The 23,118-nt window shown below is 27.9% G+C and overlaps 2 protein-coding genes across 2 annotated transcripts; both read right to left on the reverse strand.

The window, feature by feature from the left end:
- Positions 1 to 3,667: 3,667 nt before the first annotated feature.
- LOC113859702 (transcription factor MYB13-like) lies at positions 3,668 to 6,386 on the reverse strand. The gene is made up of 3 exons (XM_027492409.1): positions 6,254 to 6,386; positions 5,495 to 5,624; positions 3,668 to 4,082 (listed from the first exon to the last, which is right to left on the reverse strand). The coding sequence occupies exons 1-3, from the start codon at positions 6,384 to 6,386 to the stop codon at positions 3,668 to 3,670; spliced, it is 678 nt and encodes a 225-aa protein (XP_027348210.1).
- Positions 6,387 to 19,576: 13,190 nt separating this feature from the next.
- Positions 19,577 to 22,786, reverse strand: LOC113859703. The gene has a single exon (XM_027492410.1). The coding sequence runs from the start codon at positions 22,784 to 22,786 to the stop codon at positions 19,577 to 19,579; it is 3,210 nt and encodes a 1,069-aa protein (XP_027348211.1).
- Positions 22,787 to 23,118: the final 332 nt, after the last annotated feature.

The following is a 23,118-nucleotide window of genomic DNA, read 5'->3' on the forward strand; positions in this document are numbered from 1 at the left end:
ATGGACTAGCCAACGACCAAAAGATTGGATTGGGTCACGTACTTTGGATCTTAGCCCATCCCATGTTCAACCAAATTTTACTATGATATAGAACTTTTTCATAGTCTATGAAAAAACCATTAAAGGCGTATCTTTTTCCTTTAACTTTTTACAAGAAATATTTGCATTTTTTTTTTCTAGAAGAAGCTCTTTTTGAAAACTGAAAAAGAAAATTACTTACTTAGAATAAAACAGTTTGAACATGAATTAATAAATGTTTTATTTTGTTATAATGTCGGAGAAAGAGACTGAAAGGAAAAACCAAAGCAAGAAAGGAGTGAAGTGGGAGAAGATGATGCACTTACAGTGGGAAGACATTGAAAGACTTGGGCATGCAATGACATCTGAACAAACACTTTAGTTTTCTTGGAAAGTCATGGTCAAGCAGCTGCGTGGCTTGGCGATCTCACGTTTGTTTAGCTTTTTACCCTTTGTCCTCGCGTTTCGTGATTCATGCAGTGAATAAGGAAATTAAAATACACTGATGATATAAATTATTAAGACTTCTTAATCAAATTATTAAGAGTGAGACAAAATATGTTTTTAATTTAATGACAATTAACTTATTCAACTTTATTAAAACCACTTTGAAGTTAGTGAAACGAATTAGTACATCGCTCTTTGATAATTGTTTCATACATTAAATAAAATGACAAGTATGAAAAAAAAATAAAAAGGTACTTATTATAATGTTCATAAACTAAAAAGAGTATTCTATATTATTCTTGATAGTTATGATTGTTATAATATTTTAAAAATTAAAAAATATTTATATTTTTTAATTTTTTTATTTTAATCATAAATTATTATATAATTAAAAGTTATTAACTTTTTTATAATTTTTTAAAACTGTGTTTACAGTAATTTTGAATTAGTTGATATGTAATAATCTTTTTATCTAACTGTATGTTATAAAAATAAATTACAAAGAAATTTAAAAATGATAAAGAAAAGGTATAGCATAATCTTTTAAGATGTCTAAAGCTAGCTCCAATTACACCTAAGGGACTATTGAGTTGATATTTTTATTTGTATAATTTAGCCATTTCTGTTTCTTTTCTCTTTCTTTTTCCTAACTGACATGCATCATAGATCCTTTGATTTGATAGAACTCATAGAAGTTTTTTTTTTTTTTTTAATTATTATGATTATTCATACATGCATGTAAATTATACAATGAAGATTCGGTTCATTATTAATTTATGATAATAATCTTTTATCTAGGGACAAAGATTGATAGATATTGAGTGCTAACTGCTTCAATAGCTGGTAAATGGGAAATGCATTTCCTGATGGACAACTTGATAGTAAGTATGGCATCATTTAGGAGAACAAGGTACCATCACTGTCGACAGTGACTAAATTTGAATAGGAGTCCACACATGAAGTTTGGAAAAGGTTCCCCGACTCTTGTTGTGGAGGAATCCCATCAAATAAGTTAACAAATTAATTTAACATTTTGTATAAAATAAACATTATATTGATATATAATTAATAGATTATGCAATTATATTATCAATTTTTTTAATATATGTCTAAGTAAGTACACATCATAAGAAATGAAGAATTAATAACTTTTATTAATAATTATAATATTTAAATTTATTAATATATTAAATTACGTTTTAGTAATTAAAGAAGATAAACTTTTAAAAAAAGAAAGTTAAAGAATTACTCTATTAATTTTTTTAATATCTTTTCATGTAACTTAAATGTAAAATAATAAATTAAGCTTAAAATACACAACTTTTAAAGGAAGTTGTGTTTTTTTTTTACTCAAGACTTGTCCTACATCAATTTTTTAAAAATTTATATTATTATAATAATTTAAAAAAAAATGTACTACAATAGTATATAATAATTTTTCAAAAGTAACTTAAAAGAATTATTTTTTTTAAATCACTTTTAAAGAATAGTTACGTATTAACCAATCTTATAAATTAAAATTTTAAAAATAAAATACTGCTTAATTTAGGATAATACTATGAATCTCTTCTTCTTCATTTTTTTTTATACTAATAAAGTTAATCTTTTCTACTATTACATGTACCTTTTTCATTTATTTTTTTATTTTTTTCTATTCATCAGGGTTTCACTTATTTGAATGGGAGTTATTTAATTAACATGTTGTAAAAATTTAAATTTTAACGAGTTAAATTTAATTTGAATAATTTTTAAAAAAAATTAACTTTCAAACATACAAATTTAAATTTAAACTTAATAATAAATCAATTATAATTTATAATAAAAACTCATAATTTTTTCAAATTTTATATTTACGATTTAAAATATATTAAAGCATAATTAGAAAATTTATTCTCTAAAAAACAGCTGAAGAACAATTATTAACCATTCTCATGCATCTACTGTTACAATTATTAACCTCTTACTGATATTATTGTTGTTGCAGTATTTTATTATGTTTGATAAAATTGAGCTTTTTGGAACGTGTGATGCCAACTAAAGGTAAAACATGTATCCAAACGTAATCTTACTGGTAAAAGATGTAAAAGATGTCTGTTCATGTCAAGAATATTACACGTAGATTCTGGTGACCCACCAATACATACACATCATTATCTTTAGTTTGAACGTCTCCTGTTCACACAACATCTCTATAACTCCGGGGTCCATCCCAACCAAACAAAAGTTGGAGATAAGAAACTTTGCTTCCCTCCATCTTTTTTGTTTCCCCATTTCTCAATAATTGGAGGCAAAAAATATTTTCTGCAGAAAAAAGATATTTTGTGCACTGCATTATGATGTATATATCTTAAACAAAGAGAAAAATGACAAAAGAAAATAATGATTAATAAAGTGGCATAAAAAGTAAAGAAATCGAAAGAACAATAACTACTAAAAATGGATATAAAAGAAGAAAATATACTAAAAATTTATATAAAAGAAGAAAATATGAAGAAGAAAAACTCATTGTTATTAAATCATGAAATATTGTCATGTTGTTAATTTTTTTTTATGAAAAATAATTTAAAATTAATATCTATATTATTTCTTAATTTATTTTGTTAATGATATCTCTTGGACTGGTTTTAAGTATTTAAAAGGAATAAAATTTATTAAAAATCAAGTATCTTCTTATACTTTTATATTTTTATATGATAACTAATTATTTTTAATAAATTAGTTATTGAAATCAATCTTAAGAATTTATATTAATATTTTTAGTACTTAGATTATAATAATGTAAAAAAATATTAAAATTGATAAAATTAATTATTAAACTTAGAAATGTGACACTTGTCTTACTAAAAGTAAGAAACTATATAATAATAATAAGATAAAATTTATTATATTTTTTATAATTGAGAAAATTTAGTATTTTTTTATGCATAAAATAATCATCACTCTTGATTTTATGTTAATAAATAGTAAAATCAGTAGATTAGTTAAAAAGATGTTATAATCCTTTAGTCTTAAGATATTAAATGAATTGTGACTGTAGATTAGAAAAAGTATAAAATACTCTTTCAGATAACAGCACCGATAACAAAGGATCGTATATAAATCAATAATTAAAATTTGTTATACGTTTATACAAGCACTTGAATATCGTATAACAAATTTTATCCTCTGTGCCAAAGGATGTCACTGAAGAGTCCTTATAGAATTAGTTATCATAGCTCCAAAGTTCTGCATCAAAGACTGGACAAAAGTGCTCGGGTTCACTCAAGTCGTAGGAAATATCAAGCTCAAGCAGATATGGTTCTACCCAGAAGTTTCCACTCACAAGACCAGCGTCTGCATCAAGAAAGGCAAATTCATCTTCGAGAGAGAGGTTTTCGTTGCTGGTAGACCCTGAGGTTGTGGAGGAAGAATGCTGAGACAATGGTGAAGATTCTTGTGTGGTTTGAAAGCTTTGGAAAGGATCTGAATTTAGTTGAGTTGGGGATTGGTCCTTTGACTTGGATACCTCAGTTTCTGCGACTGAATACTCTTGAGATCGTTTCTTGAGGTTTGTGTGCCAATGGTTTTTTATTTCATTGTCTGTTCTTCCTGGCATCTGAGCAGCTATGGCAGACCATCTGCTAGCCAAAGGAAATTAAGATTTCATCAATCTCTTCGTTATATCATTCATTTTTTTTTAGCTTTTTATGTCTTTTTTAATTATCTGCTTAATATTTTTGTTATTATTTTATAAAATCATTATTAAATAAAAAAATACATGTATTTAATATTTTCTTTCTTTAGTAATTAAAAATGTATAACAATAAAAGATAGAAGAGTTTAAAATTATTATTTTACTTTTACACTTTTTTTCATTAATTGTTTTTTCTTAGAAAATAACATTCCTATTGACGACTTTTACAAATAGACCGGATCCAAGTTCTTCAGTGTAGGAAGAATGGTTGGTCTTTCATATAAAATTTGACCTTCAGATTACAATAATCTCCAAAATGTTTAAAGAAATTGAATCTGTGCATGGATTACATATACTCCCTTTATTTTCACCTTTTTAATTAGTGTGAGTTTTTTTTTATTTTTTTTTTATTTTCAGTATTTCATCTTAAATTGTCTTCACTCCATGTTAATTAATTGATGATTGTGTTGTAAAACATTAATCATTTAAGTATGTTTTTAAGCTTAATAAATAACAGGAACATACTTTTGAAACTCAGCTTAGTAAACTATTTTATTTTATTGAGTGAAGCTCATATTTATCCCACTAATAAAATAATCATTCATGATTATATAATATTTTGATCAATAATAAAAATAGAGTAAAAAGATAAAATACAAATAATATAATAACTTAATTCTTGTAGTGACTGACTGACATCACCAACTTTGTACTACGCATAGTTTCGAATCATAAAGTTCCGACAAAAGAAAAATTAACCAATAACATTTTTTTTAGTTTTTTAGAGAATTGTCCTAAACTTTAGTACATCACAGTTTTAATATGTTATCAAATAAACATTTAATACCTTTTGCCCTAATTTACAACGTATATGTGTTAATATTGGCTAATTGATTAAAAATTCAGATACGTACGCAATCCAACAACGAAAAAGACGGAAAACGCAATCCAAAGAATAAATGGTAAATAATCACCGTTTGTTTATGACTCACTTGCATGATATTTTAGTTGCACAGCATGACATTTGGTTAATGATTTCTAGAAATAATTTCATTAATAATTCTTTTGTTTTTATAAATAATATTTACATTATACATTTATGGTGTATTTTAAAATTATGAATGATAGTAAATGTTTAAATTGACTTATATATTAAATAAATTACTATATTTATTTATATGTGTAATTAGTGAAAGAGAGTTAACCAAATTTTATAATATATAATAGTATAAAAAATTTACCAATTAATATATCTAAAATTAAATTCTTATTTCTTATAATTAATAAAATTATTTTATCATTTATAAAAGAATAAAGGAGTATATACATTGTTGTTCTACCAAAAATGTTTCACACCTGTTACCCAGATCCTGATGCAGCTTGATAATAGTTTCCTCTTCTTCTTGGGTGTAGTTCCCTCTTTTGAGGTTTGGCCTTAGGTAATTCAGCCACCTAAGTCTGCAACTCTTTCCACATCTGGCAAGACCTGAAATTCGGTGAATACCAATTATTACAATGGATTCAGAGCACTCAACTCAATAATATACTGTACGTGGTCCGTGCACATATAACATGGCATAGTCCCTACACATTATCGGAACATAATTCAAAATGAAAGCTACATTGGCGACTAATGGTACTTAGGTGCTTAATTTGCCCTTGATCAAATCGTTTAATAACTAAAAGTTACATTATACTAACTATATTCATACAATAATTTTTACATTTGTTTTATTTTATTTTTTAAAAATGTGAACCACAATCTTTAAAAAATAACTAATCACACTAAAAAAAATTATACTTTTATAATTTTAATATAATAAATGTGTTTTTTTACTAAAAATTATATTTTTTTAAATATTTAAACTGACATTAAGATTAACCAAACTCTTCATTTTTTATGAGATTACATTATGATCTATTATCACATTTTTGATTTCTAACTCATACAGTTAAAAATGAGATGCATGACAAACTTTATTCTTCTTCCCCCGAATGGGTTAAAAAGAGAAAGATGAAATGGAGGAAGGTGATAGAATGGGCACTTTGGGATTGTATAAAAGACAGTGGAAACTTAAAATTGTATAAGATCTGAGAATGGATAGAGTGTGGTACCTGCGAACTTGGGGAGAAGACGCCAGTTCCAGTGGCCATACCTAGTAATATAATCAACCAACTTCTTGTCTTCCTCCGGAGTCCATGTTCCTTTCTTGAGTCCATTTTTGTCACACACGGGGGTTCTCACCATTGGTCTCTGTTGGTGTGTGGTGGAATGGTGTTTTCCTAAAAGGCAGAGAAACAGAGAGGGAACAAGAGGTGAGATACTAAATTCATTCTCTTGCAGCTGAGCAGATAACTTCAGCCTACTTGCACATATATATGCACCACCTTGCCTTCACACCCAAAACGTGTTTCACGCTACGACTTTAAAACTTGCACGAACGAAAGAGAGAAAATAAAATGACATTTATATTTAAATTTAATTTTAAAATTACAACGTGTATCCCTGATAAATGCATCCCAAGGTGTGGTGCTGATTTAAATTGGGTCTAAAGCACCATCCATTTATTTGCTGCTCCCGCTCCCTTTAAATCATTTCTACTTTGTGCTACCAAATACCAGTTCCATAAATTATAAATATTTTCATCTCAATTTTTATGGTCGTTTTAAGCAATTAATAGTGTTCATATTTTTTTTTAAAAATATTTATTATACTTTATACCTTTAATTCAATTAGTATATTCTTTTAGTAAAATCTATTATTTTTAGATATTTAAACTCAACACTAAAAGTTAATATTACAAAAAAATTTAATTATTATAATAAGATTGTTTAGATGATAATGTGATAAATAATTTGACGTAAATTAAAACTCTTAAAATCATAGATAATATGAACTGGACCGTTATCATTTACAGTATTGTCATTTAAAATTTTTATGTAAATTAAATAATTTTTAATTATTTAAAATATATTATATTTTATTAAAATATTTTTATCAGTACTATTGTTTTTTATTTTCCTAATAAAATATATAAAAAATAGAATTGGAATTAAATTTAAATACATTGTTAGTAGACCCATTTTTAACATTAACATTCAATTAAGAATTGCCACATTAGAAAAATATTTGATTTTTTAATAATTAATATGAAAATGAAATTAATTATGCAAGTGTGATTAGTTAAAAATATAGGAGAATATTTACAGGATACCAATTTTACACTCTTAAAATTTATAATGATGAATATCTTAAAAAAATTAATAGAGAAGTGAAATAACATTTTTTTTAAGACTAAGTGCGTATTAAATTTATTATTTTAAAAGAATAATCATTTTCTAGATGACCTCTTAAGAAAGATTATTTATTTTAAAAAATAAAATTATTTCTACAAATGTAGGGTAACAAATTGTCATGCCGTAAAGAGAACCATGTGTATCTTATACATAAACTACACGTACGCATGAATTGATTTTAGTCGTTAAAGTCTATAAAGTCCCTCCATTCAAAGGTATATTCTCATGAATTGATTTCAGTCGTAATGATCGAATTCAATCAGCAAAGGTTTTAAACATAATTTGGAGTTGGTTGAGTTGTTACATACATTAAATATGAGCCAAAATGTGATACATATTGAAGTTATTTTATTTTATTGATCAACAAATGTGGAAGTTATTAGTTAGTGGTGGAGTTAAGACTGAAATTTCTAGGATAATTAATTAGTGTTATTTTTAGTTAGCACATATTTATAACTATAATTAATTTAATTTACTCGCTATGCATTACAGAATAATTAATTAATGGTTGTATTCATATTCATATTAAATAGATTTTCTTCTTTTTAAAACTAATAATCATTGTTCTTCGGGATAAAGGATTCAGAAACATTATTATAATAGAAAATAAAATATTTCCTTTAATTTATTTATAAAAAATAAAAAATTAAATCACTACGATTAAAGAAAACAATTAATTTAATTATATTTTTTATAAATATAAATTTTATTTTAAAAATACCTAAAACATTAAGTGAAGTAGTTAGTGTGATCATTATCTTATTAAATATACATTTAACAATAAAAAAAAGCTATAAGAAGAATTCAACAATTAATAATTTAGTTAAAAAATATTTTTTCTATGTGTATTAAAAAGGAATTCAACAATTTTTTCGATGTGTACTAAAAAGATATTTCTTTACCGATAGTTAAAGATTTAAAAAAATTAGTTATTTCAAAATATAAAATTATAATAATAGATTTAATCTCATCTTACAAAGCTTCTTTTATATGCACGACAATAAGAACCAACTTCTATCAACATGCAGAAAAAAACTTAAGGTGTTATTAGATTTAAAAACAATGTATTTTTAAATTTGTATTTTCAATTTAAATATAAAAATATTATATTATTTTTATTTTATTTCCTTTTTAAAATGTTTGTATAAAAATAAAAAAATATTATTTAATACAAATTTTAAAAAATAAATTTTTTATAATTAAAAATTAGAACATAAAATATTTTCTCTAATAGAAAGTATCTATCGGCTATCAGATATACAAAGTGTAATATACTATGGAATGTGGATACGTAGGGATTTTTGCAAGTCGTCTTTCTTTCAGTAGGCATGGGCTCACCTATTTAATTCATTTTGCTTGATTTGACGTTGAATCTAGAGTTAGTGGTGAATAATATACTAGCAACATAAATCATTGCTGCATTGGAACTGTTCTGGCAACGGAATACAGGAACAACTTTCCATCATCCCAACTCTTTCTCCACATAATACTAAATACTAATTAGTCTGAATTTCCAAATCATGTGGCTATAGTATGGTTCATAAACGATTATTTAAGATATCTTTTCTTTTATAATAATAGTCAATAGCACAGAGAAAATATGAGGCTAAGGACGCTTGATGAGACCAAGACAATTATTTAAGCTTGTCCAAATAGTTGTATCTCTTTAATGAGGTGAATAGTTAAATGACAATTATTTTCAAGAATGAAGATAAAAAAATGCATGTCAAACTCACACAAAGGCACAATAGTTTGCTTTTGTAAAGCACACAATTCACTGAATTGATTACAAACTTTCTATAAGAAGAGACATATATTTTAGCTATGATACCTCACACCTTTTTTTAGTGAAGCAGTCATGATCAGAGATAGTAAACCTTTCTAAGTGAAATAAATGTTCCATAAGAACATAATAGTCTCAAGAGATTAGACCTGTTTTTTTTTCGGTCCAAGGAAGTAGAAATTGAGGAAAGAGATAGAGGTGTGATTTTTGCAAGATACAGAATTATATATGCTTCTCCAACTTATCACTAAATTATTAAATGAGGGACGAGATTAAACCCTTTTAACTTAAGATTTTTCATCAATATAAGAATCTTGACACTTGAAAGAGTGTACAAGTAGGAATGGTTAAGGAAGGATCAACCATTACAACGCATGAGCCTGACCTTTTAGTTGTCATAAGCCATTTTTGTAGGCTTGGCCTAGTTTGATCGACTGTAATAGCCTGGCTTATAAGTGCAATGCTAAGAGTTGAACTTCTCTTCTAAATAAAAAAGGACAACGTCAAAGTTGCGCATTCACAGTGTAGTAAACTTTACACACAACGTCGTAGTTTGAAAATGCAGTCGTTGGTCACACACAGATGCATGAACCAGCTGAGCACCAAAACCATTAAAACAAAAAACTAACAACAGGATCACATTAATTGTCATCGTCCTCACCAAACGACCACTACCAGTCATTACCGTGTATTGTGTGTCCCAATTTGTGTCTTAAAATGAGAGAAGTTTCAAAGATTTCACTTATATATTTTTAATTTTTGCTGGATTAAATAATAACAACACAAAAGAAGAAAATAAAATAATTGTGGTTGAGAGAGATCGACTTTTGCTTCTGTTATATGAGATCCTCCTAATATTTTTTAGTGCTATTAAATTTTACGTAGATTGTTGGTTCTAAAAATTTTATTTATAGATTGAAACGAAGTTTATAAATTTAAATAAAATTTATTATTAAAATAATAATAAATATTTTTAGAACTAGAGAAACAAGTTATAAAATTCAAAACATATAATATTTATTGATTCGATGTTTCAAAATTTTAAAAATTAAATTTAAACTATGATTAACATTTTTTAAAGTGTTTCTAATTACACGTGTTAAGAATTCAAATTATAAAAACTTTTTATTGAAAATTATAATCTTTAATGTTACAAATATGTTAAATTTTATGATATTTATTTTTTTTAATAAAAATTTATTGTATATAATATTTTATTGTATATATTTTTTTTAGTTATTCAAATGAGTTAAAAGTTCAATTACAATCAAGCAACCATTCTAAAAGTCTTAACACAAGCATCTAAACTTAGAAATGAGAGAAGGAAAGAAAGAACTCTCTCAAAAGCAGTATAATGAGACAAATATTTAAAATTTATTTTAATTAATTTTTTACCACATTAGTCACTTTCTTACGAATGTGACAAATTTTAATAGAATTAATAAGTTTTAAAGCATATCTAATATTATAGAAAAATGATTTAAATTTATCTTTCTTAATAAATAAGGTTCATATTTTTCATAAATTTTAAAATTGAATAAGTGTAGGAGTCCATCTTTACGAAGTCCTGGCATGCAATTCTCATTTATCTAGCCTAAATGATAATGCCAAAGCGATAAGTATATTTTCATTATTCAATTTTAGCTTTTTAATATAAATGTTATAAAGGGTAGTATTGAGTACAATATTAAATATACCATTTAAATAAATGAAATAATGTTTTAAACTTCCATTTTTTTTCCCAAAAAAAAAAATCTGTATTAACAGTTCTATAAGGGACATTGTTCTGAAACTACTAACAAAGAGTTTCTTTTTTATAAAATACCTTTATTTAGCAATTAGTTATAAACTCACTAATAAAGCTCCCTCTGTACAACAATTTTGCAACTGATTACTGATAAATACTTTTTTATATTCAATATCCCAGTGGTTTATGATATAATTGTGAATATATTTATGCTAAACAATTAAACCTTCACTCTGTGGTTCTGATTCTTCTCCTTATATATACACAAATAGATATATTGCAAACAAATTTGTTTCTCATTTCCTAATAGCAAATCAAACAGTTCTCAATAATGAAGATCCATGTTTTTACGTTATGTCGTGTTTTATTGAATAAAGAAGTCGAACCTTCTGCATCGATCCTTTCAAGTCTACTAATTTCATTATGTTTTATAATTATGTGGAATAGATCTTTCTTTATCTCTTTTTCCTCTATTTTCTTGGGTTTCTTTATTTTTTTGTTTTTGTTTGATAGCATTTTAAAAGTAATTGGTGGTATAAGTTAGCATTGCCTCTCTAATTTTCAAAAAATTTGACTTAGTAGAAGATCTATGGTGTGGCGACAATGGAGAACAAGAAGAAGAATATGAGAAGAGGAAAAACTCGATTAAATTGAATAAAGAAACTAAAACGTACGTCAGATATAGACCCAAAAAAATTGTAAAAAATAAAATGAATGAAATTACAGTGAATGAGACTCCTTGAATCACGCAATATTTAGTCACTTTTCACTATATTAATCACTGTCTTCCCATATTTTAAGCTTTCATTTCTTTCTTGTGTTAGAAAGCATATCCTAAGTTTCTCCTAAGACATTAAAAACATTTATCATTTGTTATTCATCAAATATGAAATTTAGTCTGCTCCTTACCATTTTTCTTGGATGAAGAGATTAGGTTCTTTTTTATATATACTATTTTTTTAATGTTTATTACAGTTTAATCTAATGGCTCTCGCATACAATAATTTCGTTATTCCTTGTTTGGTTTAAAAATAAAGAGAGGGAGACAGAGAATCAAAAGTCAAGTATGCACAACCGTTTAAATATATTTTACACTATTAAATAAAAAGGCTGCATACACAGCATTATCGCCATATCATCAGTGTCTATGGATAATGTCTTTTTGGCATTTAGGGTCAATGTCAATATCATTCGAGTATCACAGAACATGACTCACTCTTATAATAATAAATAAATAATAAAAATAAAATTATTTTTTTATATTTTTATTATTGAACTATCATTTCAAATGATGATGTATAAATATTTTGTAATAATAACTAAAATAGAATAACTAAAAGTGTAACTAATCCTTCTCTCAAAATGTTAGATAAATATATAACCTTTTTTCAGTGTTATATGTACATTTTTCACTATTCTTATCTGTTTGTTGTTCCAGTATAAATTATAAATTTTAGTATCAATAAATAATAATTATATTAAATATTTAAGACAAGATCAACTTCATTATCTACGTTAATCCTCTAAAATCCGATTGAAAATTCAAAGGCTGAGGTGGTTTATGCTAAGTAATACGTAATCAGTAAAACCATTCTACAGCATGTTCGTACAAGAATTTAGAGTCTGATTTTTCAAAAAAATTCAAAGACAGTAATAATTAATTTTTTTAACAAAAAAGTTATCAAGGGTTTGTTTTTTTTTTTTTTAGTTTTAAGTTTTTAAAAATAATTATCAAGACTTGTTTGTTTTTACTTTTAAAAAATATTTTAAAAAACATAAAAAATACTGTTAAATCAATTTACAAATTATAGATTAAATTTTTTAAAACTCCATTTCACATAATTAAGGGAGAGATAAAGAGATCGGAAGAACAGTCAACTCTAGATAACTAAGAAATCATTTTATCATGTATAATATTTTATATATTTTTTACATAAGGTCATTTCTTTATCATATGTATAAGTATGATAAATCTTCACGGTGTTTGAGATTCTCACGAGAACTGTCTCATTCCAGTACTTGAATTTAAAGATTTTTTATTTGTGCGGATGAAAACAAATTATAATCTCACATCTTATAAAGTTTTTTTGATTTTATTATATTCTTAAATTTATTAATTTTAAACTTTTAAAACTTATTTTATTTTCCAAAATTTTACAAACTCTAAAAAAATGAATAAAAATAAAATATTTTAATAAAAATCAATTAAAAGACTAAATTTATTAAATCATAAAAATAAATAAATTTAATTAACTTAAAAAACAAAAATAGTAGCCAATTTGAATTAAACGAACGAATGCGATAAAGTGAACAAATTATTGACGATCCCTTTCAACCTCTCCAATTCGTACAGTTCCAACCCAATTGCTAGTTACCAGATGCAGGTTGACTACTTCATACAAATTGCCATGTAGTATATGCTCGTCTTATTTTTTTATATTTTTAATGCTTTTTTATTTGAAATAAATTAACCTTTAGATTATAAAACTGAATCTTTATTTTTTTAACATAAAAAACTCTTCTTTTTATAACACGTAACTTTATAATTATTTAATTTTTTTCTGATAAATCTTAAAAATTGAGTTTTTAAGTATTTTGAAATTCTCCTTTAATGTTAAGATTTCATATTTTTCAAGTTAAAACTTTAATTAATTTTAATTTTTATATTAATTTTTTATATCAAATGTAATCTTATTATATTTTTAAAATGATTTTTGCTAATAAATATAAATTATTTTGAATTCTTCATTTAAGTTAATTATGCATATTTTTCTTATAGTTTTAAAATTCTTCCTTACACGCAACACATAAATTAAAACAAAAACATACACATCTCATGAGAAGCAATTGTTTTTAACATTTACTTGGATCTTTAATTATGTTAACTAATACCTGTTCATATATGTGACAAATAACTTTAATTTTCTTAAATAAATTGTTGTTTTTAAATCATTTAAATGAAAAATGATCAAGACAGTTTTGATTATTAATAAATTTATCTATTTTAACTTAAAATTAGGTAAAATCATGTATCGATTTTAAAGATTGATAGAAAGAAAAAGGTACTGGCCGTTGTTGCTCATAGGGTCATAGCCCAGATTGACAATTCTTAGCTGAAAAGGATTAATGGTTGATGGTCCATGGCTATGCCTCTACATATATATATATGACCCAGCCATAGAGGAAGCCCTACAAAATGTGGAACTTCACTTGCTTTTGTACTACAAAATAAAATGGCTCTTGGTTCAAATTAATTTCAGCCTAAGAAAGACCAAAGAAAGATCCAAACAATCCTGTTGGTTGGGATGATATCTATGATTACGATTTGTGAAATGTGATTGCAGTTTGCATATATCCATTTTGTGTATTTTTGGGATAAAATAAAAAGTAAATTTTGTCATTCAAATTTGAGCTCGCACATTAACTTCCAAGCTAGAACTCTTACCTGTTTATTCATGTATTCAATAGTAATTTTAACTCCTTTTAAAGTATTATTTCATATTAATTCTATTAAAATATGCATGAAAAAACAGAAAACTTAATTCAATCATTTACTTTCATTCATATATGGCTTCAGTCGGTATTTTAATATGGTGAAGAGAATTTTAATATTAAAATGTGCGAAATATTATATTTATGATTTTTAAGATTTATTAACAGTATAAAAATTATATTAAAATTAAACTCAAATATAAAATATCGTTCACTTTTTATTTTAAGTTTCTGACTAAAGGAGTGAGATCAAAACCACTATTATGACCTTTCAGTTTACCCCTTAACGATGAATTCCCCATGCTTCTGTAGCATAGCATATAATAGAAAGGAATGGGTGAATTTTTTTTTATTTTTTTTAAGTTTTATTGTTGTGCACTATCGCTGTTATCAGTTATACTACTTTAATTTTAAAAGGTAATTATATATTTTTATGTTTATAATATTTTTTACGCAATTTATTAAAACAAATTTTCTCCCTTTACATTATATTGTTATAATAAAAATCATATAAATTTTTATATAAATACTTTTTTTTTTCATTTTTTTCAATGTTTCTCCTCTCAGTTCCTTCTCTCTTCTCCAATGTTTTATTTTTGAAACCCTATATGTAGCCAACAATTCTGTTTAAACAGAGATTTATGAAAAGAAAATATTTTTCGATTATAACATAACAAAGATGCAGTCCGTATAGATAGATATTTATCAAATCTATTAAATACCAATAGACTATGCATTTTTAGTTGGTACTGACATGAAAGAAAAAGATAGGGATGATCCTCTTAGAGCATATTGAAAGAAAGGAAGATAAAAAAATTGAGGGACATGTTTATGTTTGTTGTTTATATTTATGTTTTGTTTATTTCTTTGGTTTACGTGGTGTTCTATTATATGGTTGGTTTCATTTTGCACTTTAACTTCAGATATTTTGATTATATATTGTATTGGTGGTTAAAGCTTATTTTGGTAAAGTTAGAAGTTGAGTTGATAGTTAAATGGTATAAAATTAGCTAATGTGTAAGTGATATATGAAGTAAATGCAAAAGTTAACTTTTAGAAAATGTTTTAGAAAGGTCTTTTTGATTTTTAAAAGTATTCCATTTATTTTGGTGAAAGTAGTTTGGAAAGACTCAACTAGAAAAGTGTTACAATTCAATGATTTGCTTTGAAAGATCAAAGCAAAGGGTTTTGTGTGAATGTAAAAAATTGAGATTTTAAGTTAAAATGGAGTTAGGATGTCATATGCATGGAAGTAATCAATTAGAAATTTTAAGCAATTTATCTTTTAATCAAGAAAATAATTTTTAACTAAGTGAGTGTAAAAGTGAGTGTCGTAAATACTTGAGTGAACTTCACTAAATTTTGTCAGTCAACTTTGTTTGAACTTCTAATTGCTGTCAAGTATAATAAAACATGGAAATGATTTATTATACTTTGTAAATATAGTTCATAGCTAAGAGCTAAAAAATCAACCCATATTTAAGTTTTATCCAATTTTCACTAGTGGAAAAAATATTTTTAAAATCGGTTATTTTTTATTTTTAAAATCGATTGTTTAATCGATTTTGAAACGACCAATTTTAAATAGTGAACTTTTTAAAATCAGTTAACAACCGATTTTGAAACTAAACTTTTAAAATCGGATATGACACAACCGATTTTAAAGGATCAAGTACTTTTAAAATCAGTTATGCGGAACTGATTTTAAAGAGTTCACTTTTAAAATCAGTTATGCGATAACCGATTTTAAAAATAAAGTTTTAAAATCGGTTATGGCATAACTGATTTTAAAAGTTCACTTTCAAAATCGGGTAAGGTATAACCGATTTTAAAAGTGGTGATTTTTTTTTTAATAATTAGCTTGTTTTTCGAAAGAATCAATATAAAACCTGCAAATCAGACAATTCAGACAATTTCAATGATGCACAATTTCCATAAATCACTTCATATAAATGACATCTCAATCATATTTATACTCCAAAGGAAAAAGAGTTTTAACTATGTCCAAAACTATAAACATAAGTCCTAACTAATCAATGTGTTAAGAAAAAATGTAGCCCATTGGTCCCTAATGGTATTCAAGACTTCTTGTGGCAATGATGATCGATCAATAAATATCTGTAAAGAAAAATTAATAAAATTAGAAGTAATTCATAAAACATAATAAAATTAAAAAACTTAAAATAAGAATTTTGAAAATTATAAAACTCACGTCAGTCCAACCCGATACTATGTCTAAATCAACAATAGTATGCATTGTCTTCATTACATAATATCCACACTCAAAGTTTTCTTTTTGCTTATGAGACTACAAAAAAGAAAAATATAAAAATCAATTTCAATAGTAAGGATAATAAAAATAAAATACATTAGATTAAATATCATTCATGGAATTAAAATAACCTACTTTAAGAGATATCCAAAGCATTTTTTTCTTCAATTTTGAGCCCTTGAGTATGTAATATCCTTCCATTGCTCTGATAATAAAATAACATTATTATTATGGTTTAAAATCAAATGTAATGATAATCAACAAAGGAAAGTAGTTGTTTTTAAAATACTTACTTATCTAATAATTGTTTGAACTCTGCAGGCAGAGGTCTATGCAATGAACAAATGCATACAACTTTATTTTCCATAGGACAAATAACCATTAGTTGCCAATGAGCACTACATTGAGAAACATATGTTGAGATAGAATACACTCTTAAAACTTTTTGTAATCAATTAATGGTAAAGATAACTTACTCAGAAAAGTAAGGGGCTAGGTAAACTTTTTTATTTGAGTCAGCCATCCAATTCTGGATGTAAGCTTGCGATTCTTCTGTCTTGTTCCCACTTTTTTGGATTGACTCGGGTTCCAAAAATCCATAAATGTGGTCATTTTTCTTATTGACACTTAATTTATGAATATATCTACAAGGTTAGAAACAAAGTTAGAATAAATCAACAAAACAAAAATGGAATTCATTAAAATACTTACAATAACCACAACTGCAAAATTGATATGTTCAGCATACAGTGCCCATTAATAATCTCTGATATGTCACTTTGACTTATATATAGAGGTATATTATTAGATCTGCCAAACACCACATGTGGCCAAGGGACTTGTTTGGGTCGATCATCATCTTCCATATCTGCGACTAATCTCCATAGCCTCTTTATCGGAGGTAGATTTCTTGAAGGGGTAACCACAACCTTCTCCTTATCCTTTGGTGGGGCAACAACATCCTATTCAACAACGTACAATTTTGATATTATACTAAATTAGAAGAAAATAACACTAAGTTAAAATTAAATATTACTTAAATAACATACCTCTGAAGATATCATCTTCACCAAACTCTAAGGCCACTGAAGGAAGGTGTTTAGGGCTTGTCCCATCATTTGAACCTCCTCTGTCGGCACATGAACTCTTGCCTCTGGATGTCTAACATCCATTACTGAAACCCTAACCATATCATCTCCTATGGTTCGATGGTGCACAGTAGACCCAAACATGTGAATCCTCCCTATGCCAACAGGATCGGGTGATGCATCGACAAACAACTCACATCGATTAGAGGTATCAGGGTCAATAGCAGTAGTAGAGGGATCAGCACCTACACATGATCCCTTTGTACTCACACGTGTAATAACTGGTTCAATCAATGGAGTATTGTGCTGAAATTGTTGGCTAAGTGACTGTAAATGCTCTTGTAGTTGCCTTTGCATGTCCTCCTTCATCTGTCTATGAAACTCCTCTTTCACCTGCCTATGAATCTCCTCTTTCATCTGACTTACAACTTGAGAGACCTTCAGTTCCACCAATTGTTCAACTGAGCTAGATGACTGTGAAGATGATGGTTGTCCAAAGTAAGTCCGCAAACCATAACCTCCACCAACTGCCCGAACCCGACCTGCATGCTCAGGTTTCCCAATGGCAATAGTTAGTATATCATGTTGCCCATGGGAAACAAAAGATCCCTCTTCAGCTTGTTGCTTTAGTACATCCTACAATATAAGATACCAAAAATTTAATAAACCCTTTGAAATATATGTTAATTAGCATCATATGTACAACAAAATTATACTTACTATCTTGCTAGCAATCTCTTTTGCTGCCTCAGTTGTAAACTCGCCCGTTTTCTTAATACGAGCAAACTTCCATAATTCATGACGTGTGGGTGGAGAAGGAGGATCACTAACTACAGTCTCATCTTCACTAGCCTGACGTTTCATAGTCTTCTCCTTCATCAACTTCTTCTTAAGCCATGGATAACCCCCACGTGACATCACACAAAAGGTGTCATTATTTGCCTGCGTCTGTTGTGCCTTCTTTCTTTTCTCCTATAAAGATATCATATTATAAGAGTAAGGGTAAAAATTAATATTCACAAATGGTAATGTATATAGTCATAACATACTGTAAACTCTTCAGTCATTCTAGACTCTACAAATGCATTCCATGTCTCATGATCAATAGTGGGGTTTTTATCACCAGGAAATTCTCCTTTCTTTTCTCCAAAAATGTATTGGTTTGTCAAAGTAGTTTTATATGCCCTCCACCTTTCAGCCACAATAGAAAGGGTTTTCCTTCTCATCTTTTCTATTTTTGGAATGTCCCAAGTTTCCTACAAAGATAACAATAAGTTAATACATGTTGATATCCTAATCTAGTTTAATAACAAAAATGTTAAGTATAAATAACATTTTACCATAACATCTGCCCAAATATGATTTTTTACAGCCTCCTCTACATGATCCCAATTGGGCAATAAAATAGAAACCTTTTGTTCTAGCATGAACCCCCATGGTACTCATAAACTGGGCAGCTGAATCCCCTGTAGGATGCCCAATGATCTCATCTATGTCAACATGTAATCTCTCTTCATTAAGGTGTTTGGCTGTAACATGTTTCATTTTAGTGGGACCTCTAACTTTTTTCTTATTTGTAGATTGTGTACTACCTGAAGGAGAGGCTTGATGTTCATCCATAATTACTTGTTAACTGAAAAATAAATTACAAGTCATTAGTATAAATTGAATTTAAATAATAACATATTGTACTTAAAAGACAACAAAAATTAGCATCATAAATAAAAATTAATAACAATAACCTATTTCAAAAATATGATCAAGTTTCATTGTTCTCCCATATTCCTTCCTGATGATCCTCACGAGTGGCATATACATCATCCACATCATCTTCATTAAAAGTTAGCACACGTGTTGACAAGGAATGAGTATCAATTATATTACTTAAATCTCCAAATTCTTCATTTACATTGTTACTTCTACCCTGTAGAACAATTGACCACCTTTTATTAGATGGATCGGTGACATAAAATACTTGCTTTACTTGGAAAGCCATGATGAAAGGCTCTTCTTTATGACCAACTTTATTAAGGTCGACCAAAGTAAATCCAAGTTTATCAATTTTGACACCACTATTACTATCAACCCACTTGCATTTAAATACAGGTACTCGAAATGGACCATAATCGACCTCCCATATGTCTTCAATAACTCCAAAGTAGCACATAAAAGCTGTGATAGGGTTGTTATCATTTTTTGTTGAGAAATGCATAGATTGAGCAACTATCATAACCCCACTATTTTGCATAGTACTCTTGTCATCCTGTGCCTTTGTATAAAAGGAGTAGTTGTTAATGTCATATCCACAGAAAGTAAACACATCAAAGGTAGGTCCTTGAGCTAAGCGTTGTAAAGTTTCAGAAACACTTAAATCTGTCCCAACATTCATTTTAAACCACTCTATGAAAGTCTTGTTATGCTCATTCAACACCCATTTTTCAGGCATTCGAGGGTTGTTTGTCTTCACTAAGTCTTTGTGGGCATTTAAATAAGGTAAAACCTCATCAGTGTTGTTCAATATATACAAATGTGCTTGAAGCACTTCTTCTCGCATCATGCTTTTCAATTTTATGCCTATTGTACCCTTCCCAGCAGTTCGTCCCTCATGACGGGTCTTAGGAATGCCTATTGATTCAGCTTGAGACATGTATTCAGTACAAAACTCAATTGCTTCTTCTGCAATGTACCTTTCTATAATGGATGCTTCTGGACGATGTTGGTTCTTCACATACCCTTTCAATATCTTCATGTATCTCTCAACTGGGTACATCCACCTCAAAAAGACAGGACCACACAACCTAACCTCCCTAACCAAGTGGATGATTAAGTGAACCATAATGTCAAAAAAGGAAGGAGAAAAATACATCTCCAATTGACACAATATTAAAACAGCTTCATTTTCCAAATCATCCAACTTTTGAGGATTAATTACTTTACTACAAATGCCATTGAAAAATAGACAAAGTCTGATTATGACTTGTCTCACATTTTTAGGTAAAACATCACGTATAGCGATAGGAAGAAATTGTTGCATTAGTACATGGCAATCATGAGACTTCAAGCCAACTAATTTCAAATCTTTCATTGATACTAAACTTTTTACATTGGAAGAGCAACCGTACGGCACTTTGACACCACGTAAGGACTCACAAAAACTTATTTTCTCCTTTTTTGACAATGTGTGACATGCAGGGGACAAATATGTTCGCTTACCCATAGGTTGGGGATACAATTGTTCTCGTATTCCCATGAGTTGCAAATCTAGACGAGATTTGAGTCCATCTTTTGTCTTACCTTTTAAATTGAGAAGTGTGCCAATTACACTATCACATACATTTTTCTCAACATGCATGACATCAATGCAATCTCTAACATCAAGAACTTTCCAGTAAGGAAGATAAAAAAATATCGACCTTTTCTTCCATATGTTTTTTTCTTTGGGTTGTTTTTTCGACTTTCCAAGTACCACATTTAAATTCTTTACCCGGTCATAAACTTGCTCACCGGTTAATGCAGTAGGTGCTATGCCATATTCTTGACATCCATTAAAAGCTTTCTTTAACCTTCGATATGGATGGTTAGGTTGAAGAAATCTTCGATGACCAAGGTAAACTGTCTTCTTCCAATTAACTAGTTGATGGTAACAAGTGTCCTCTTCACATATAGGGCAAGCTTTGTGCCCTTTAACACTATACCCGCACAAGTTTCCATATGCTGGAAAATCATTGATTGTGAAAAATAACATGGCATGTAACTTGAATGATTCACATGAATACCCATCGTACACATCAATTCCCTTCTCCCATAACATCTTCAAGTCTTCAACCAATGGAGTTAAATAGACATCAATGTCGTTTCCGGGCTGCCTTGGACCAGAAATCATCATAGATAATATCACATATTTGCGCTTCATACACAACCAAGGAGGTAAATTGTAAATTACCAATAAAACAGGCCATGAACTATGCTTAGTGCTTAAATTACCAAACGGATTCATTCCATCCGTAGCTAGTCCAAGCCTAACATTTCTTGGCTCCTTGCTAAAATGTGGAAACATAGAATCAATTTTTTTCCATTGTAAGCAATCTGTTGGATGCCTAAGTTGTCCATCACACTTCCTCTCATCTTCATGCCATCTCATTAGCTTTGCGTTATCCGCATTAGCAAAAAGACGTTTTAATCTCGGAACAATTGGTAAATACCATAAAACCTTAGCTGGAGGACCCTTAGTGCTCACATCATAATCAGAATCATCTTGCTTTTTTTTATATCGTGACAACCCACATTTTGGACACTGATGCAACCCTTCATATTCACCATGATACAACATACAGTCATTTGGGCACCCATGTATCTTCTTATACTCCAAACCCATAGGACACAACACCTTTTTTGCCTCGTAGTTACGACTAGGCAATGCATTACCCTTCGGAAGCATTTCTTTCAATAGTTCTAACAATTCTGTGAAGCTTTTATCACTCCACCCATTTCTTGCCTTCAGATTGAACAATCTCAATATCGCTGACAATCTTGTAAATTTCGTGCAATTTGGATACAACGGCTTCTCCGAATCACTACACAAAGATTCATACATATGTGCTCGCTTGAATGATTTTGGTCCCACATCACGAATCATCTCCTCTAATTGATCATCCATATCTATCTCTTGTGTAAAAGTTTGAGTTGGAGTTTCAATTGAGACAGTTGGAATGTCAATATTTTCACCATGCCATATCCAACGTGTATAATTCTTAAGAAAACCATCACAGAGAAGATGTTCCTTTATAACATCAAGTTCTAGACGACTTCCATTACAACAATTAACACAAGGACAGAAAAATTTCCCATTCATATCATTATTAGCATTCTGTATTACATATTCAATAAAGTATTCCACTCCTGTCTCATACTTCCAACTTAAGCGTGATTCATGTATCCAACTTCGATTCAATAACCAACTTTTATCCATGACTTCTGTTCTTTATAAAAAACCATATATCATGCTTATCAGTCTCATTTGTATTAAATCTCAAACAAGAAACTAAGATTCAATCAATTCATGCATAAATTTAATATCATATTAATTTATAAAAATTAAATAAAGTACCTAATCTTTATAAACACTTGTTACTAATAAATATCATATAATTATAATAAAAATTTAAACATTTATTATAGTTGTGGATGCAAATCTAAACAAAGTTAGAAACTTCTTAAACCGAAATTGTTGAATGGCAATTATAGTTGTGGCAGAATAAGAACCAAAGAACAATAAACTTTATGGAATCCCATTTTCCTTTT

Source organism: Abrus precatorius, unplaced genomic scaffold (genome assembly GCF_003935025.1).
Source record: "Abrus precatorius isolate BTA unplaced genomic scaffold, Abrus_2018 Scaffold2, whole genome shotgun sequence".
NCBI lineage: Eukaryota > Viridiplantae > Streptophyta > Magnoliopsida > Fabales > Fabaceae > Abrus > Abrus precatorius.

What these genes read in the sequence shown, in the direction of transcription:
- LOC113859702 (XM_027492409.1), bottom strand. Translation starts at nt 6,386, where the DNA reads ATGGTGAGAACCCCCGTGTGTGACAAAAATGGACTCAAGAAAGGAACA. An exon ending in TCTTCTCCCCAAGTTCGCAG is followed by an intron (nt 5,625 to 6,253) that starts GTACCACACTCT and finishes ACCGAATTTCAG; the next exon opens with GTCTTGCCAGATGTGGAAAG. An exon ending in CATCAGGATCTGGGTAACAG is followed by an intron (nt 4,083 to 5,494) that starts GTGTGAAACATT and finishes TTTGGCTAGCAG; the next exon opens with ATGGTCTGCCATAGCTGCTC.
- LOC113859703 (XM_027492410.1), bottom strand. Translation starts at nt 22,786, where the DNA reads ATGGATAAAAGTTGGTTATTGAATCGAAGTTGGATACATGAATCACGC.